This window comes from Trachymyrmex cornetzi, unplaced genomic scaffold (genome assembly GCF_001594075.2).
Source record: "Trachymyrmex cornetzi isolate Tcor2-1 unplaced genomic scaffold, Tcor1.1 scaffold26, whole genome shotgun sequence".
NCBI lineage: Eukaryota > Metazoa > Arthropoda > Insecta > Hymenoptera > Formicidae > Trachymyrmex > Trachymyrmex cornetzi.
In genome coordinates, this window is record NW_017297270.1 from 392248 (window position 1) to 408101 (window position 15854).

Sequence of the window (15854 nt, forward strand, 5' to 3'; positions counted from 1 at the left end):
AACTTTAAACGCGTTTTTTTCGAATTAACGTTTTTCAAACTGGCGGAAAATGTACAGCTTCAACCAATCATCTAATTGACATGAAGTTTTTCCCCACGTAAAATAGACAATTTTTATGAGGCCATGAACTCTTAGAAATGTCATAAATTTTCCAAAATAAATATTTCTTTGAACAGGTTAAAAATGAAGAATGTTCGTGAAAATTGACACTTAATTTCAAATGGTTGCCATTCTGTAAATTTTCAAATTTTTTAAATGAAATGAAGTTCATGGCCCCACAAATTTAATATAGGTATATTTTAATAATTTCATTGATTTTTTGTCTCAGATAAACTGTCGACAGTCGAGATTTCCTGCCAATTGGCCACGTATGCGCTGCACGCTCTGATGCACCCGTAGGCTACATATAAGCCATTTTCTACATTTCTAAAAATATAAAAAAAATTTTTTTGTATGTTGAAATACAAAAGACAAATATATAAAATAAGGCTCGAAAGAATTTATCAGTGAAAAATATAAATATAAATTAAAAAATAAACCCATCAGAGCCTACATCGGCTGTTCGGATGCACAGAAAACTTTATTTTCTTTAATTACAACAAAACGAATAAAATAAACGTTTTATTATTAATTAACTTATATACATAAAGTTTTTATGTTATTATTTTATAAGTTAATATTTTTGATAATCATTTGGCTATTCATTACATATAGCTAATTTGGCATTTGGATAAAGAAGAATGAGCTAAATTGTCGGGAATCACCATCTTGCAATTTGCGTTACTTATGTAATTTCGATTTATATTTTATATTGATAAGGACCCGAATTGAAGGGTCGAAACGTTTATTTTATTCGTTTTACATTCACACGAAAACAAAAAATATTCTGTGTATCCGAACAACCGATGTAAGCTCTGATGGAATATAAAAAACATAATGCAAAAAGCATTATTTCGATATCTCTTTCCTTCCCTTTATACCAAAAAAATTGGTAAAAAATACATAAATTTTGAACCTCTAGATTAAAACCTCCCCTTAAGGAAGCCATTCTTTTTGAGTTGTGCTTTTGATATTTTACAAAAAAAAATTATAACAAATCCGGAATAATTTATCAAAAGCGATAAGTAAATGAAAACATAATCAACAGTTTTTGATCAGGTAAAATGACTAAATTCAAGATAAAACAAATTTTCTTCTTCAAATTTTAATCACCAAAATCATCTTAACTCAAAATGTTCCCTATAGAAAACTCTCCTTTTTATTTAATAAACTCGTTCACAGTAATAACTCGAAATTTTTTTAGTTATTTCATTTTTTAGTTATCACTTTTGAAATAAAGGAGCGATATTATAATTAATAATAATTATGAAATATATTTATAATTAGTGTAATTATATAATTATATAATATTACATTATTACTTATTATAATTAAATTAGTATCGCAAACACGTTATCCGTTAAATATACCGAAAGGAGATCAAGAGCAACTTGCATAAGAAGACGGTAATATTAGTGAGTTCCGAGCACTCTAGTAATATTGGAAAATTATGAAGGACCTAAGAGTTATAAACACCACGAGCTATCCCCAGAGTTGTTCATCGACCTTGATATCCCCCTGTCTTTCCTTCTCCACGTTTCTAGCCCTTTCGTTTCTCTCTTTCGCCCTCTCTCGTTGACGAGGACAGCGACGTAGTATACCGAGGTATCCTCGGGGACGAACGCCAAGTTCTATTTCATTGAACTTCGCCGGAAGTTCGGAGTCTCTGACGATTTGCAAAACTCCTCTAGATGCCTATAAACGGATATATTTATTGCCCAGCTACTTAGGAACTCATTCCTTTGGCTGGTCAATCGATTTACTAAATTAAACCGGAAGTGGATTGCCGTCACCGACGTACTTTTGATCTTCTTTGAAGCGAAAACTTAAGGAATCGCCCTTCATCTTTTATCCCCTCTTCAAACAAGGATCCACACGCGATCTTTCCACAAAAACGAACATTGCGTATGCGAAAACGAGAGAGTAAATTCGACACGGCTTATGCTCACCAGAATTATCCTATATACAATAAACACCTTCTATATTGTTTTAATGTAAATCCTAGCTTATATGTCCTCAGAAATTATAAATACGAATATTCCGAATCATTCTTGCAGCCATCTCTCAACTAGTATTTTTATTATAAATACATAATTCATGAAAATAATTATAAAGATAATTAAGTATATATATATTCGTCGATTAACATAAAATTATATTTTTTTCATATATCACAACTGCAGTAACATATAACCTAACACAAAAAGCACAAACCACGTGTATAAATGTAGATATGTGTATTATGTATTTCTACTGCTTCTACTTCGGATAGGCAGATAAACTTTAGAGAAAAAATGAGAAAGAGAGCACACATACATACATACGTACACTCATCACACGTTGGTGAGATTCGGTAGAGCGAAGTTAAAAAAAAAAAAGAGTACGGCGTTTAAAAAAGCAGATCGGGAAATCGACGGAGCGGGGTCAGAGCGAGGGTATACTGGGCGCGCTCCATGTGCGGGGCTTATCCTTTTCCAGGCGATTTACGTGCGAAGTTCGCGTGGAAGGAAGCGAATCGTTTATCACGCGGAGAGCTAATAGATAACACGGCGGTTACGTGTTCGAGCCTCGATCGGCGCCCAGCCGCCCTTCCCTCATTCCCTCCTCTCTCTCTCTCGCCCAGTCCTTCTATCCGCCTCTACACCGCCGTGCCCTCTAACCCCGAGAAATTCACTTTATCTGTCTCGATCGGCGCGCAATACCGCGTAGTTCGATCCTACAATACCGGATTTACCCCGAACTTCGAGATACGATGTACCGGATGTGCGTAACTCTTTCCATGGCACGATCCTTGTCTCGTGAAGCGCACGTGCGCTACATGTTAAGCGTGTTTCTCTTGAAAATGAGAAGTCAAATCCTACTGATGAACCGCAATATTTCGCGAATAATATAAGCAGAAATTTTATCGCCATCTAGTCATGTAATAACGGCGAGCGAATAGAGGTTGATTCAGATTGAAATCCAGAATACTATCGAGTAATACAATATTACTATTGATACGTGAATTTTATAAGAAAATAGACCAACCTTAATTAATGTTAACACAGGCTTTTCACGTATTTTACACTTTTAATGAAAATAGTTATATGATTTATATTTATAACTCTTATGTATTTATAACGTTTCCAAACACAAATAACCTAATTATTAACTTAAAAAGAAAGAAAGAAAAAGAAGGAGGGCACTGTCAAATTCAATTTTGAAATGATATGATCCAATGGTGTGCCTCGTCATATTACTTAAATAAAATATATACTAATACAATATATAATACCACAAAACTGCTTAAAAATTGAAATCATTTAATTACTCTCCATTATAAACTACACACGGAGAGAATTTTCTTTTAAAATTTACCCTGAAAATATGGTTGTGGTACAATACAATATTTTAAAGATTTTTACCACTTCAGTAAAATTGATCAAACTTATTTTATACTTTATTGTAGTTTTATTAATGAATGAGAAAGATTTATATTAAAATTCTTCGAAATACAATGTTGTCCCACAGCTGTCATATTTTCAGGGTAAATTCTAAGAAAAAATTCTCTCCGTGTGTGTTATAAACAATTATAAACTCCATTATAAACTCAGCAGGAAGTCAAAATTAATTAACACATACACGAAAGAACGACTTTGTTCAAGTACCTAAAAGTGAAGCTAAGTACAGAACTGAAAATAATGTTGTTGAACCACAAAAATATTTATGTAGAAATCTCAAGTATGATGAACAATACCTTAAAAAGGTTCGATATTCCAGTAATTAATTTGAGCATCGTACATAAATATTTTGATGGTTCAACAAAATTATTTTTAGATCTATATCTATATTAATATCTATAGCTATATTTTTAAATACTTCAGCAAAATCGCTCTTTACGTGTAAAAAAAACTCATAGAATTTTTAAAAGCTTGTCTCCGGATGTCTTAATTTTTAGCATGGCAGATTGAACCTTTTTATCACTGAAGGTACAAGCGTTTATTGGCCTCATTCACCTGTACGTACAAAATATCGCATTCTAGGATTAAAGAAATTCACGACCGAAAAAGGCAATTGTGATTTTTAGGTTGATACGCGTTGAAACAAACAAAAATTATAATTGTATCATTTAATTCGAGTTTGGTTTTACGAAAAAGAAATGCAAACTTGTAAAATATATGGTATTAGCTACAAGAATAAAAGAATTAAAACCTTATTAGCATTGCGACATATAAAACGCATAACTTTTTGCGATACTGAGTGTCGATTCGACTCTCATCAGGAATTTCATTTTATCGGCATCGTCAACAACGCCCGGAAGACAGCAGACTGTCAAATGGCTTATACATGTGCGGACAAGGGTTATCATCGGATTTTATGTCACGGAAGTGCGGCGTGCCACGATGAGTAGTAGACTTTACGCAGCGACCGTTTTATGACGTCCTTCTCGCGACAATATCCCATTTATGGAGCGCATCTGAAGAAGTACAATGGTTGTCTCGACGGGAAAAAAAAAACACGCGATGACCTTTTCTAGCAGACAGCCGTAAGTACTGTTTTCCCCGGCGCGTCTCGCAATTAATCTAACGCGTCCTTGTCTTATTTTTCCTTCTTCCTTAAAATGAAATTAATGAGGATTTACTCTGAACAATGCAAAAAAAGGATAGGAAACCACTTTTTGTACAGTAAATTTAATTTAGCTAAGATGTATATATATATATACATATACATAGTAAAAAATATTTGTTTCTGACTCATAGTTTAGTCGCAATACATTAATGCAAAATATGTAATAATTTATGTTAATTTGCATTAAAAAAGGAGAACAGCCATATAGCACAAATAATTCACACTGCTGTGAAATTATTTACAAAAGTAATGAATCAAATGTTGATACTTTACGTCGCAAAGAAAAAAGCATTAATCAATGTTCCGCGTGTTCCTCTCTTATAAAAGAGTATCAAACAATAATCGTAAATCACAATTAATTTACAAAAGAGAAAACCGAGCGAACTATCAGGTGTGAGAAGTGATAAGGGCTTTGATTACTGTTTGATAGTAAAAATGCGAATCGACGAGCACTTCCAGTAAATGCAACGGGTGTAATAGACTGTTCTCGTGGTTTTACGTGGAAAAGCGAGCCGGAACAGAAGGATGAGGAAAGGGGGAGGAACAAGCTATTTTCACGCGTCACAGAGATGGTAATTGAGTCGTGCTGCTTGAAAGATCGAGTCACTCCACTCACTGACGAGACACGAAGGAGACTCAAGGTGACACACGTGCACACATACGAGGTGCCAGTAGAAATGCCGATACGAAAACCAGGTTTAGAGTTAAGTCTTTCGTTAAATTGAGGGAGACGAGCTCTCTCTCTCTCTCTCCCTCTCTTTCTTTTTGGCAAAATGCAATTGCAAAACTTTGGCAGCATCTTCAAAGTTTTAACGTCGTAGACGTAGTACTTTTTTTTATCTCAGAATTTTAATTATTGTCTGATTCATACTGAAATTCACTCTCAATCTGTTTTTGCATATAATGCTTCTTTAATTTAAAAAGCTTCATATATATTAAAAAAAAAAATGTTTCCCCAAATAATTCCAAAAACAGTTTTATTAATGCTTTTCAGTACTACCACCGAGTACTTTCAGCATCTGCTTCTATGTCCGTGTATGTACGATACTTATATGACGATAGCACCCGATTTCCACTTTTCGCTCCAAGCTTCCGATGCTTCCAATGCACTTCCGATGCCAACGAACGAATGGTATTTCCGTGCTGTGAATCGCGCGGAATCTATTTTCGCGACGGAGTGACGTATTCGCGGCTGAACCGCTCAATGACGGCGAAAGCCGGTGCGCGAGTAAAAGTAATCTATCATAGCGACATTCTGCCTCCAAGATATTCCAACGAGGGTGGCCAACTTAGGCTGAGTGATTCGGCCACGCATAAGTGCAAATATTAATTTTTTTAAATTGAAGAAAAGTATAATCGTTGGTAAACATTTAGTTCCCACATTTTTTAGCATCGAAAAGAAAAAGATTTAAGTTATTCGTAAAAATTTATGATTTTTTTATTTCAAAAATTATTTGAAAAGCAAAGATATAAATGCTTCAATATTTTGAGAAATTTATTTTCACACATCTCAAAGTTATAAATGTTTTATATTTTTAGTCATTAACGTAGACAAAACAATGATCGAAATAAATCAAAAACTAAAAATAAAATAAAATTCATACCGGCTTGGTTATCATTCCGAACTAAACTGCGAAGTGAATAGTGATTAAGACATCTTTAGCCAAGAAGCTTTAACTAGACTTGTTGTCTAATGCAAATTTAGATAAGTTAATGTGTATTTTCTTTTTTTAATATAACATTTATAACAAATACAAGATAGATAAGAATGAAACAATTTAAACATGTTTGTTTGTTATTCCGAATTTTCCGAACCAAAGTAGGCGCAGTAAGACACTTTTGGTCAAAATATATGTTTTTTAAAAAAATCTAATGCATAATATTTAATTTTCTTCGAATAAATTCTCACGTTGTAAAGAATTACTTATAATAAAGATAAAAGTACGAATAATTATAAAATATAATAAAACTACATATATATTTATATATAAAGGCTAGCTACAATCTAAATGTAAAACATCTAACAACATTATGGTATTTTCTCAGCCCTTTAAAGTCACTCACATGCTGGTAGTAGCGAGTTGGTTAAAGGGCTATAGGCCGGAAATGTCAAGCCGAGGATTCGCGGAGAAACGGTTTTCACGTACGTCACGTTCTCGGAAATTTGCCGTCCAGAAAATCGCAAGGGCGAGAAACCGCCATGCTTCGCGTACGCTTTGATGTCCTGGCGAATAACGTAAGCTTGTGACACAAAGGCGAAAGCCTCGAGAGAAGGTCTTGGCTTCACAGAGGAAACACTTCGCGAAGAAGCGTTTTCACGCAGGAAATCATCCGAAGATGAGAGAGAAACAGTCATTCTGCGGCATTATGGACCAGATATGAATTTTAAGTGCTGCAGAGGTTACCCAGTGAATATTTCATCAGGATATTGTGCAAGCATATCGCTGTCAACTGGAAACATTAATTCAGATTACTCACGATCGAATCCCGATTTTAACCAGTATTATTAATGATTCATATTAGCGAATAATTACTGTTAGTATGCTAAATTTGAGGTGTTAATCCCTTCATTTGTAATATGCACTGAAATATGTATCATTATCACTATGATCAATTCCACGGATTCCATATTTACATAGCTTGTGAAAAACGTAAAGAAAGATGGATTTGCTGAAGTATTAAAAAATTTAGCTAAATATACAAATCTGAAAGTAATTTTATTAAACTAATAAAATAATTACATAGAAAAGACGCTCGAGCTTACTAAAATATCAAAACTTTTGCAGCATTGCTCATCATGTTTGAGAGTTTCCTACATAATTATCGTAGTTTAACAAAATTATTTTCAGAGATCCGTATATCTATTTTTAGATATTTTAGCAAACTTGTTCTTTCCGCGCACAGACTTTTCTCTCTTTAAGTAAATATGCAGCAGAGAATCAATGATACAAAATATGATAGCATTAACAAAATGAGACAAGAAAATATTCATGAGCGGATACAAGACGCGTGAAACCGCAGTGCCGGAGGTAAAAGACGCTCGGAGTTACTCGCGAAACACGGAGGAACTTCCGGTAATGAGATGGGAAAAGAGCGGATCCCGTAACGAGGAAATAAATGCTAATGGTCAGCTTGTTCGTCGGCATGCCGGGAGCGTGTCGCGCTCTAACGATACCTGGAGGCTTGTACACTGATAAGACCCGTTGCCCCTGCAGGTTTACGTGCGGAATAAAGATAAGCCAATGCGTCATGGCGACCCCGCGTTGCGTTCGCATTTGCCAATGCGGGTCGTAAGTCGGAGCACGCTGCATTTTGAAACAATCGCGATCGTTAAGTCCATTGTGCAATGTACCGTGTACACAATGATACGGTGAAAACATGAAACCGTCTGGAACGAGACGGATCTGAGAAGCATTATTATTAGGAGCCTCTGAATGCTAAAATGGCAGCCGCTCATCTCCGACGGCGCATCTCGGTTTACTGTCACTTTTGCATCCCTATATTATATTCTCTTTCGGATCATGCTTTCGAATCAGCGTCCGTGACGCATGAGAGGAGTTGATTTGTTCGAATAAAACGCGGTATAAAGAACTGAACGATCAAACCCTTTTATGATCGCGCGCACGATTGAAAACGACGCGCGACAGCAATCGATGCGTGGTTAATAACAAATCCTGTCGTAACATTCGACTCGAAATAAAAGCGGTCCATTCTATTTCCCTTTCAATTTGTTGTTGTTCAAACATGCATAAACATTACACCAGAGTGGACGAAGGCAATATTTACACGTGTTGGTAAAGTATTTCATTGTAACGAATACAGAAAATACTATCAAAAAAAAAAGAGAAAAAAGAGGGAAGGGAGGGAACAAAAGGGAAAAGGGAGAGAGAGAGAAATTCGCATTAGTGGTCTATTTCGAGGTATCGAAGAAACAGATAGAAAAGAAAGAGATAAATTCACACATCACATCGGAAAAGCTTTTCATTCTAATATTATTAACGTGAATTCCATACAATTTGTTTGACGTGTACGTCATATTTCCGTAAACCGTCGTTCCAAGCCTGTTTCAACCTCCTTGCGACGCTCTTTCGTGCGTTACGTGTTCTCATGTAACATCCCTGACGACTGGACTGACAATATACTAACACATTCGTCACTGTCGCTTACGAGACGTCTCTTATTTCACGCCGGTAAGGACGGCCGGAAACGACGGTAAACGGTAAATAGGTAGACAGGCAATCGAATAGGGGATCTCGATTTTTCTCCCAGAAACAGCTAGTAGTTATAGTCGTCTCATGGTGCATCATTATCGTGTCACGAGTTCGTTTTTATCATTGGGCCTGGTTTAACTCTTAAAAAGTCTTCTAATAAAGAAACGTAAAAAGATTTTATTTTCTAAAGGGTTTTGGGATTGCTGAATTCAATTCTGGCCGCAAAAAATACTAAAATTTAAATTAAAAAAAAAAAAAATAATCTGATTATCATAAAACCTCTCTCGCAATTTTAGAATTTGTTGGCATCGTTGAGTTTACTCTGAAAATGTCGAATTTCAAAAGGACAGTAACCTTCAATGAAGGAGAATGAGGTATCACAGAGTTCATAATCAAAGTTTGAAAGTCAATTTAAAAATCAATTCTAATCATCTGCGTAGCACTAAGCTTCAAATAAATCGAAACCGTAAACTTAATGTTATTATATTCGCAATTAAAATTCCCTAAACCCGAGATTTATAATAATTAGATTTTTTAAAATTCTGATCATCATATTGGATCCAACGTACTGATTTTTTTTACCTCAGATTTGAATAAAGCATTATCAAATTAATCCATAGACCAAATTTCATCAAAATTGAGCAAGCAGTTTACAAAATATAATAAAAGAGGATATTTAAAACGGGGTCATCCACAAAGGGATTAATCAACCGCAATACAATTCTTGCGCAATGTCTACCGATTTTTTGTAAGAGTAGTCTTTACTTTCTCTCTTCACGGATATTCCATGAAATATTAACGGATGTTCAGACTTATTCGAAATCGTTATGCGAAATCCGCGGTAGATATAAAAGCTAATGAATCTACTCGCAGTATAATCGAAACTGCATCCGCCATGTGCACTCGTGCGCTCGAAAATGTCTAAGAACGAGCCTCAAACTTGACACTCGGCTACCGTTTTATTTTCATTCAACGACTATCTTTATAGACCTATTATATTTCCAGGCCGAAGCAAAACGGGAGCAGATCTTTACTAGCTGTTTGCACACGGTTGTTTCCATAAAAGTTTAATTAATTAAGCCGTCGCGTCGTATTTGATTAACGCCGTGGGATCTTCCGCGTTTCACGAAAATTGCACGAGTACACAAGTGACGATTCATCGTGTTAGCGTTGGAAGCATGCTTAATAAAAGCATCATGACATCAATGGATTAATGCAGTGAGCTATAGTTACGATACATTGACGCATTAGATCAGCTTAATATACCAGACTGCATGAGCGATGGAAAACATTGGCATTGACTAACTGTTATTTTCAATACGTAAAACATCGACGCCAACATTTATTATCACGCTAAAATGATTGATTCACGTGCGATTATATGTCCCAACAGAATTGCCATTTATATTTAATGTGGTAAAGAGCTGCACGACCGAATCCACGTCAAATTTACTAAATTACGAAATTTATGTTGCACATACAACATGCTAGTCAGATTTTATAAAGCGATGCACATATTTCACGATAATTAATGCCGTAAATTACAAGATAATTGCAAAGTTCAAATTACAAGGATAATAGAAGAGGATAACGTGACACACGATAGAAGCACATCTAATTAGCATTTGTCTATGTATTATTTTGAAATAAAACGCAATAAAACATAATCTCCTATTGTCCATCTTGTCTATATGTATATTATTCATGATAGCTTACGAAAGGCATTTTTCCAATATGTGAAATAATAAAGGAAACAAGTTAATTTTCTACGGTAATTTTTATCATGCAGCGAGAGATTATTAGGAGTAAGCTGGCGCATATTAAACCGAATGCCGCTTGGCAGCAGCCCGGACGGTAGTCGAGATGTATCACGACGTTAATTAAGACGGATGTGTGCCTGCGAGATATTAGGACCTCTTCCCATATCCTTCACGAACCACATCGTCCCGGGAAAGAGCCTTTCGGCGGAAGTAGTGATAATACGCGGATAAAGTGACGATGTACATTGCTTTGTGGCTTACCATCGTCAGGGACGCGCCCGTCCCGCGTGCGTACTGGAATTCCTGGACACTCACCTGGAAACAAAAGAAAAAGCAAAGGGTTAATAATGTCACATTGGTGATTCAAGATGCTTATCTAGAATAAATGATAAGTGATCAAGAATATCATATGGTGTTCAATTATTATATACTGACAAAAATTGATATCTACAAATTTTTAGACACTTTAGCAAAAATATTCTTTTTGTGCCTGTATATTTCAACGTTTACATAAAAAATTTAAATTTTTTCCCGACACGATGGAAAAAGTCTGGTTGCATTAACTGGAATTCTAGTTGAAAATAAACAAGTCTGAAGATTCTTTAATTATATAAATCAGAATTCTGTTTATCTCAACTAGAATTTAATTATAATATATTCAACCCGAAAATTATGACATGTCTATTTTCAACTAATTACAATTAATGCAACTAGACTCTTTTTTTAGTGTATGTCAGAAAGAAATTTAAAAACTTTTTATTCAAACGTTAGAATATCCATATATCTACGGAAAAACGATTTTACTAAAGTATCTAAAAGTTTAGCTAGATACAGGTCTGAAAATAATTTTAGTAGACTATCGGAATTATGAGGAATGCTCAAACGAGATAATGCCAATGCTGCAAAAAGTTTTAAAAATATTCTAGTAATTTAATATTCTAACAATCAGTTTGAGCGTTCTTCATAATTATTTTGAAAGTCCAAAAAAAATCATTTTCAGACTTGTAGCTGGCTGAATTTTTAAATAAGCAAAATCGTTTCTTTCGTGTGAAAGTACAAAAATAAAAAAGTACACACACTAGTGTACTTTTTTTTTACCTCTGTATTTGATATAATTCGGATAAATAAAATCTAATTGATCACTTGATCGAATTATTGTGCAAGAGCTGTTGGAGAATTTTTATTTTATTTATTTTTTTTTTTTTCCCGTTAATGTCGAACTTTCGTTCTTAAGAAGCACCGGATATTGCAGGCTCATTCCAATCTTTACTCGCGCAAGTTAAAGGCTTCCTTTTTCCGCGATTTAATTCACGGAGCAAAAGCGCGAGCTCGGAGCAGATATCGATGATGCACTTGGTGAGATGCACGGCGCGAGCTATCTCGATCGTGCCATCTGGCACACATGGTCTGAGTTCGCGAGATATCTCGGCTGCGCCACCTAATAGCCAGATTAACACGTCGACAAGCGAACCTATCGACCAAATCACACATATGGTGAGTTTGCTCGAATCGCATCGTAGCGGACAACCTAATTTCCCGTCGCCGTGCGGAAAATTTGCCTCACGTTACACGTTGTTTGCATGTTCATGAATCAATAATGCATATAAATTATCTAATATTTATATATAGTATAATACATATACATTAAGAAGAATATCCGGTTAAAAATGAACGAGCTAGAAAATTCTGATATTAATAAGAATTCTGGTTATCTCAATAAGAATTCTACTAGGTTTAATCAGAAAATTCTAATTCATCCATTTTCAATCAGAATTCTAATTAATGCAAACCAGACATTTTTAATGCAGGAATAATACATGTTATACTTTTTTAACATTTATTTTTGTGTTGCCGTTATGCTATGCGTCAATCAATTGTTATCATTAAAATCGCATGAGAATATCGTAGCACAGATGGTGCACCTCGTTCTATGGAATGATGAAAAAAATATCGTAAAATTCTTATAACATTTATGCGATTGAAAAACATTTTGCAGAAATTGCATGACGTAACGACCACGTAAAAATAAATATTAAACAAATTTCGAGCTCACACGTGCGTACCAGTTATAACGCTAAAAAAAAATAGCGTACGGAACTTTCTGATAGTTAATAACAGAACGAGATTTCACAGATATCATAAAGATCGTCCACGTGCACGAACGATAAACGCGATAACGAAGAAAATTCCGCGGGAATGTGTTATTGAAAAGGGCAACTAAAGAGAACAGAACAGAAAGAAATCCCACTGGATGTGGTTCAGGCACGTGTTTACATAAATACCGAGGACGCGATCGATAGCGTTTTACCACCTTTGTCACGCAACTTCAACGATTGGCTGACTTTTTTTTCTCCACGCGAGCCTTTATGTATGCTCTTTGACACGGAATCGACAAGGCGGAACCGTGTGCTCCGATATCGGTCATTCGGAACACGCTCTCGCAAGTGCACACGCAATTCGTAATACGAAACAGGTCTCGTAGAAATCTTTAATGATACGCGTTACGTATTATATGCACAGGACGATATTAATCGATATCGCTGATCGAGACCTTCGCGTATTAATAAACAGCGTAAACGAGACTGACCGAAGCTCATTGCGTCAATTTCGATCGACTCGGTCTTTTTCCTACGCTGTAATTGCGAAAGTTGCGAATGTACCTCTTATACGAGTGTATGAGAAAAGAACTCCATCGTGCATCTCCCAAACTTCTTCGTAAATTCCAAATACGCACAACATCACAAGAATTCCATTCTGCTATGCATTAAGAATGTACTGGTTAAACAGTCATAAAGTAACGTAGGTATATCAAGAATATTAGTTTTTAACTGTTTATAACATGTATTTGGATTTTATAAAATAACTTTTGATTTATGGCTGTATCACATGTATAGCTTTTTTTATTAAAAGTGACTGAAACTAGTATACTTTCCATAAAAATAAATAATTTTATACACATATAAAATAATTCAATAAAGTCAATATTATAATATAATAAAAAATACTTAACGATATAATTTTATAGACAGAGAATTAAAATAAAATTGTTCTCTCTCACTTTATATTAATTGTTTTTTAAAACATGTTCTTATTGAAATAATTTTTCATCCAGATTATAAATCACCGACAAATTTTTTTAATTAACTCTCAAATACAATATAAAAAAACCTAATTTTTTCATAATTTTTTCATTTTGTTAAAAAGTTTTTTAATATATCCTTATATCCATTTGTAATATATCCTTAATTGCATAAAATTAAACTATAATGCAATATTTCTGATAACTGTTATATTTGAAGTTTAGTGAAAGTGAGAGAGAAGTTTTAATGCAGTTCAGGATAGTAACAAAAAACACGCCTATAAGTATTTAATAATTACAATAACTTTTGAAAGACTTTCTAAACTTCTAAAACTGAACATATATATGATTATACGTTTATATGCCTAAATCTATCTTCTGTGTTTAAGTAAATTTTATTAATTCATCTTATAGCCAATATAAACTTGAGGAGGGACTCCAACATCCTATCGGACTTCGACTAACAGCTTTTCATCCGAACAGTCTCCACTTTAACAGATGGACGGACGGAACTAGATACAGCCCTTACGGCATGAAAGCATTCACATTCTCTAGCAAGTCCCAACCCCCCTAGTTTAAGGGGAAAATTTGTCAGGTAATGTTATGACAGTGAAAAGGCCATTTATCTTGTAGTATTAGCACATGGATGATGACTGCAAGAAGCGAACGTCGATGAAATTAACGGAAGCAACGGCCGGTGTTTACGCGCATTTACGGGCAACTGACACGTACACGACCGAATATGTATGCGTGAACACCTTTGTGAGATTAAGCCCGTTTGCCTGTCCGACGTGTAAGTATACGCATAGAGCTCACGTCGATACACATGCGTGACGCGTGTAAACGTGCATCGAAGGCTGCATCCATACAAGTTACATGTAGGAATGTTCCGCTGTCAGCGTTCTACCAATAATAACTATACGAGTAGAGTTGTATTGATAGTATTAACTCAAAATACGTCGGAGATACCATTACGTAAGTTGGACAAGTGAAAAGGTTTCGATTAATTGAGCCTTAGCGGCGCGAGCGGATAACGAAATCTTACTTTTCTGTCAATTGCAAGTGGACTATTTTCCATCGAAACTTTTAATTCGTTTAATTTCGAGGGGGTTTTAATTTAACAGAATCTCAACTTCCGACTTACTCGAAGAGTATTTAATGAAAATTGAAGAGTTGCGAGACGAGAGCGAGGTTTTCTCTCTCGTTTTTTTATTTTTATGTTTTTTAAAAAGGAGAAAACAACTTCAAGATGTATCCCCAATCTTCGAGGGTTATGTGGGATTTTTACATTCACTAAAAACTCCTCCGGTGTGCCTTGGCGTTTAACAGGACACCCAGAAAACAGGTAGTAGTATACTATTTGGATCTCCCTCTTCCTTGCCTCTTTCTTTCTCTCCTCCTTCCTTCTCATTCTCTTTCACTCTCTCGACTTTTTTCATTCACAAGAAAATTGCAAGAAACACGTGCCAACCGTTGACGTGCATGCAGGAAGAGTTAACGTGTGTTTCCATCGAGCATGTCCGTTCGCAGAAGTGTGTACATACAAATGCCTTATGATACTAATTGATAGACAGACAAGAGACGGCTGGATCAACCATAAAAGCGTGCTGGCACAGGGTGCACCCTTCCGCTTCACGATAGTCTTCGACTTCTCCTCGCTTCCGCCTACGAGCTCACCCGACAATGGACACGCCACTAGGAAGAATGTCGGCGCATACCTCAGCAACAATGCACGAACAATGCCGCGTAACGACTTCGGCTTTCTCTCTCTCTCTCACACACACACACACACTTTCTGTCTCTCTTTCACAAATTCGCGCCGCGAATCACTGACAAAGACGTCGACTCGATGCAAACTTGTTTCGGGAAGGAACGACTATTCCCAACCAACACCAGTTTGATAAGCGATTCACGTCACTCGTTGCGTTTTCTGCAAAAATGTGAAAATGTTCACAGAGACTCAAAGCGATGTCCCAGTTTTTATCAATGGTGTAAACGAATAATCGAGAATGTACAGACTTTTTATCTCTTTGAAGAAAAGTTTAAAATTGAAGAAGATTGGTTGGTGGCGAGAGAATGTAAGAAACAGAACTTTAA

General features: G+C 35.4%; 1 protein-coding gene across 2 annotated transcripts in view; it reads right to left on the bottom strand.

Moving 5' to 3' along the window:
- Positions 1–15854, bottom strand: part of heph (polypyrimidine tract-binding protein 1 heph) — a 377608-nt gene that overhangs the window by 190776 nt on the left and 170978 nt on the right. Inside the window, exon 2 of one of the 2 annotated variants that reach the window (XM_018508371.1) lies at positions 10940–10993. The exons of the other annotated variant lie outside the window; for it this stretch is intronic. Coding sequence (XP_018363873.1) covers positions 10940–10993 — 54 coding nt within the window. The remainder of the gene's footprint in view (positions 1–10939; positions 10994–15854) is intronic. 2 annotated transcript variants of the gene reach the window in all.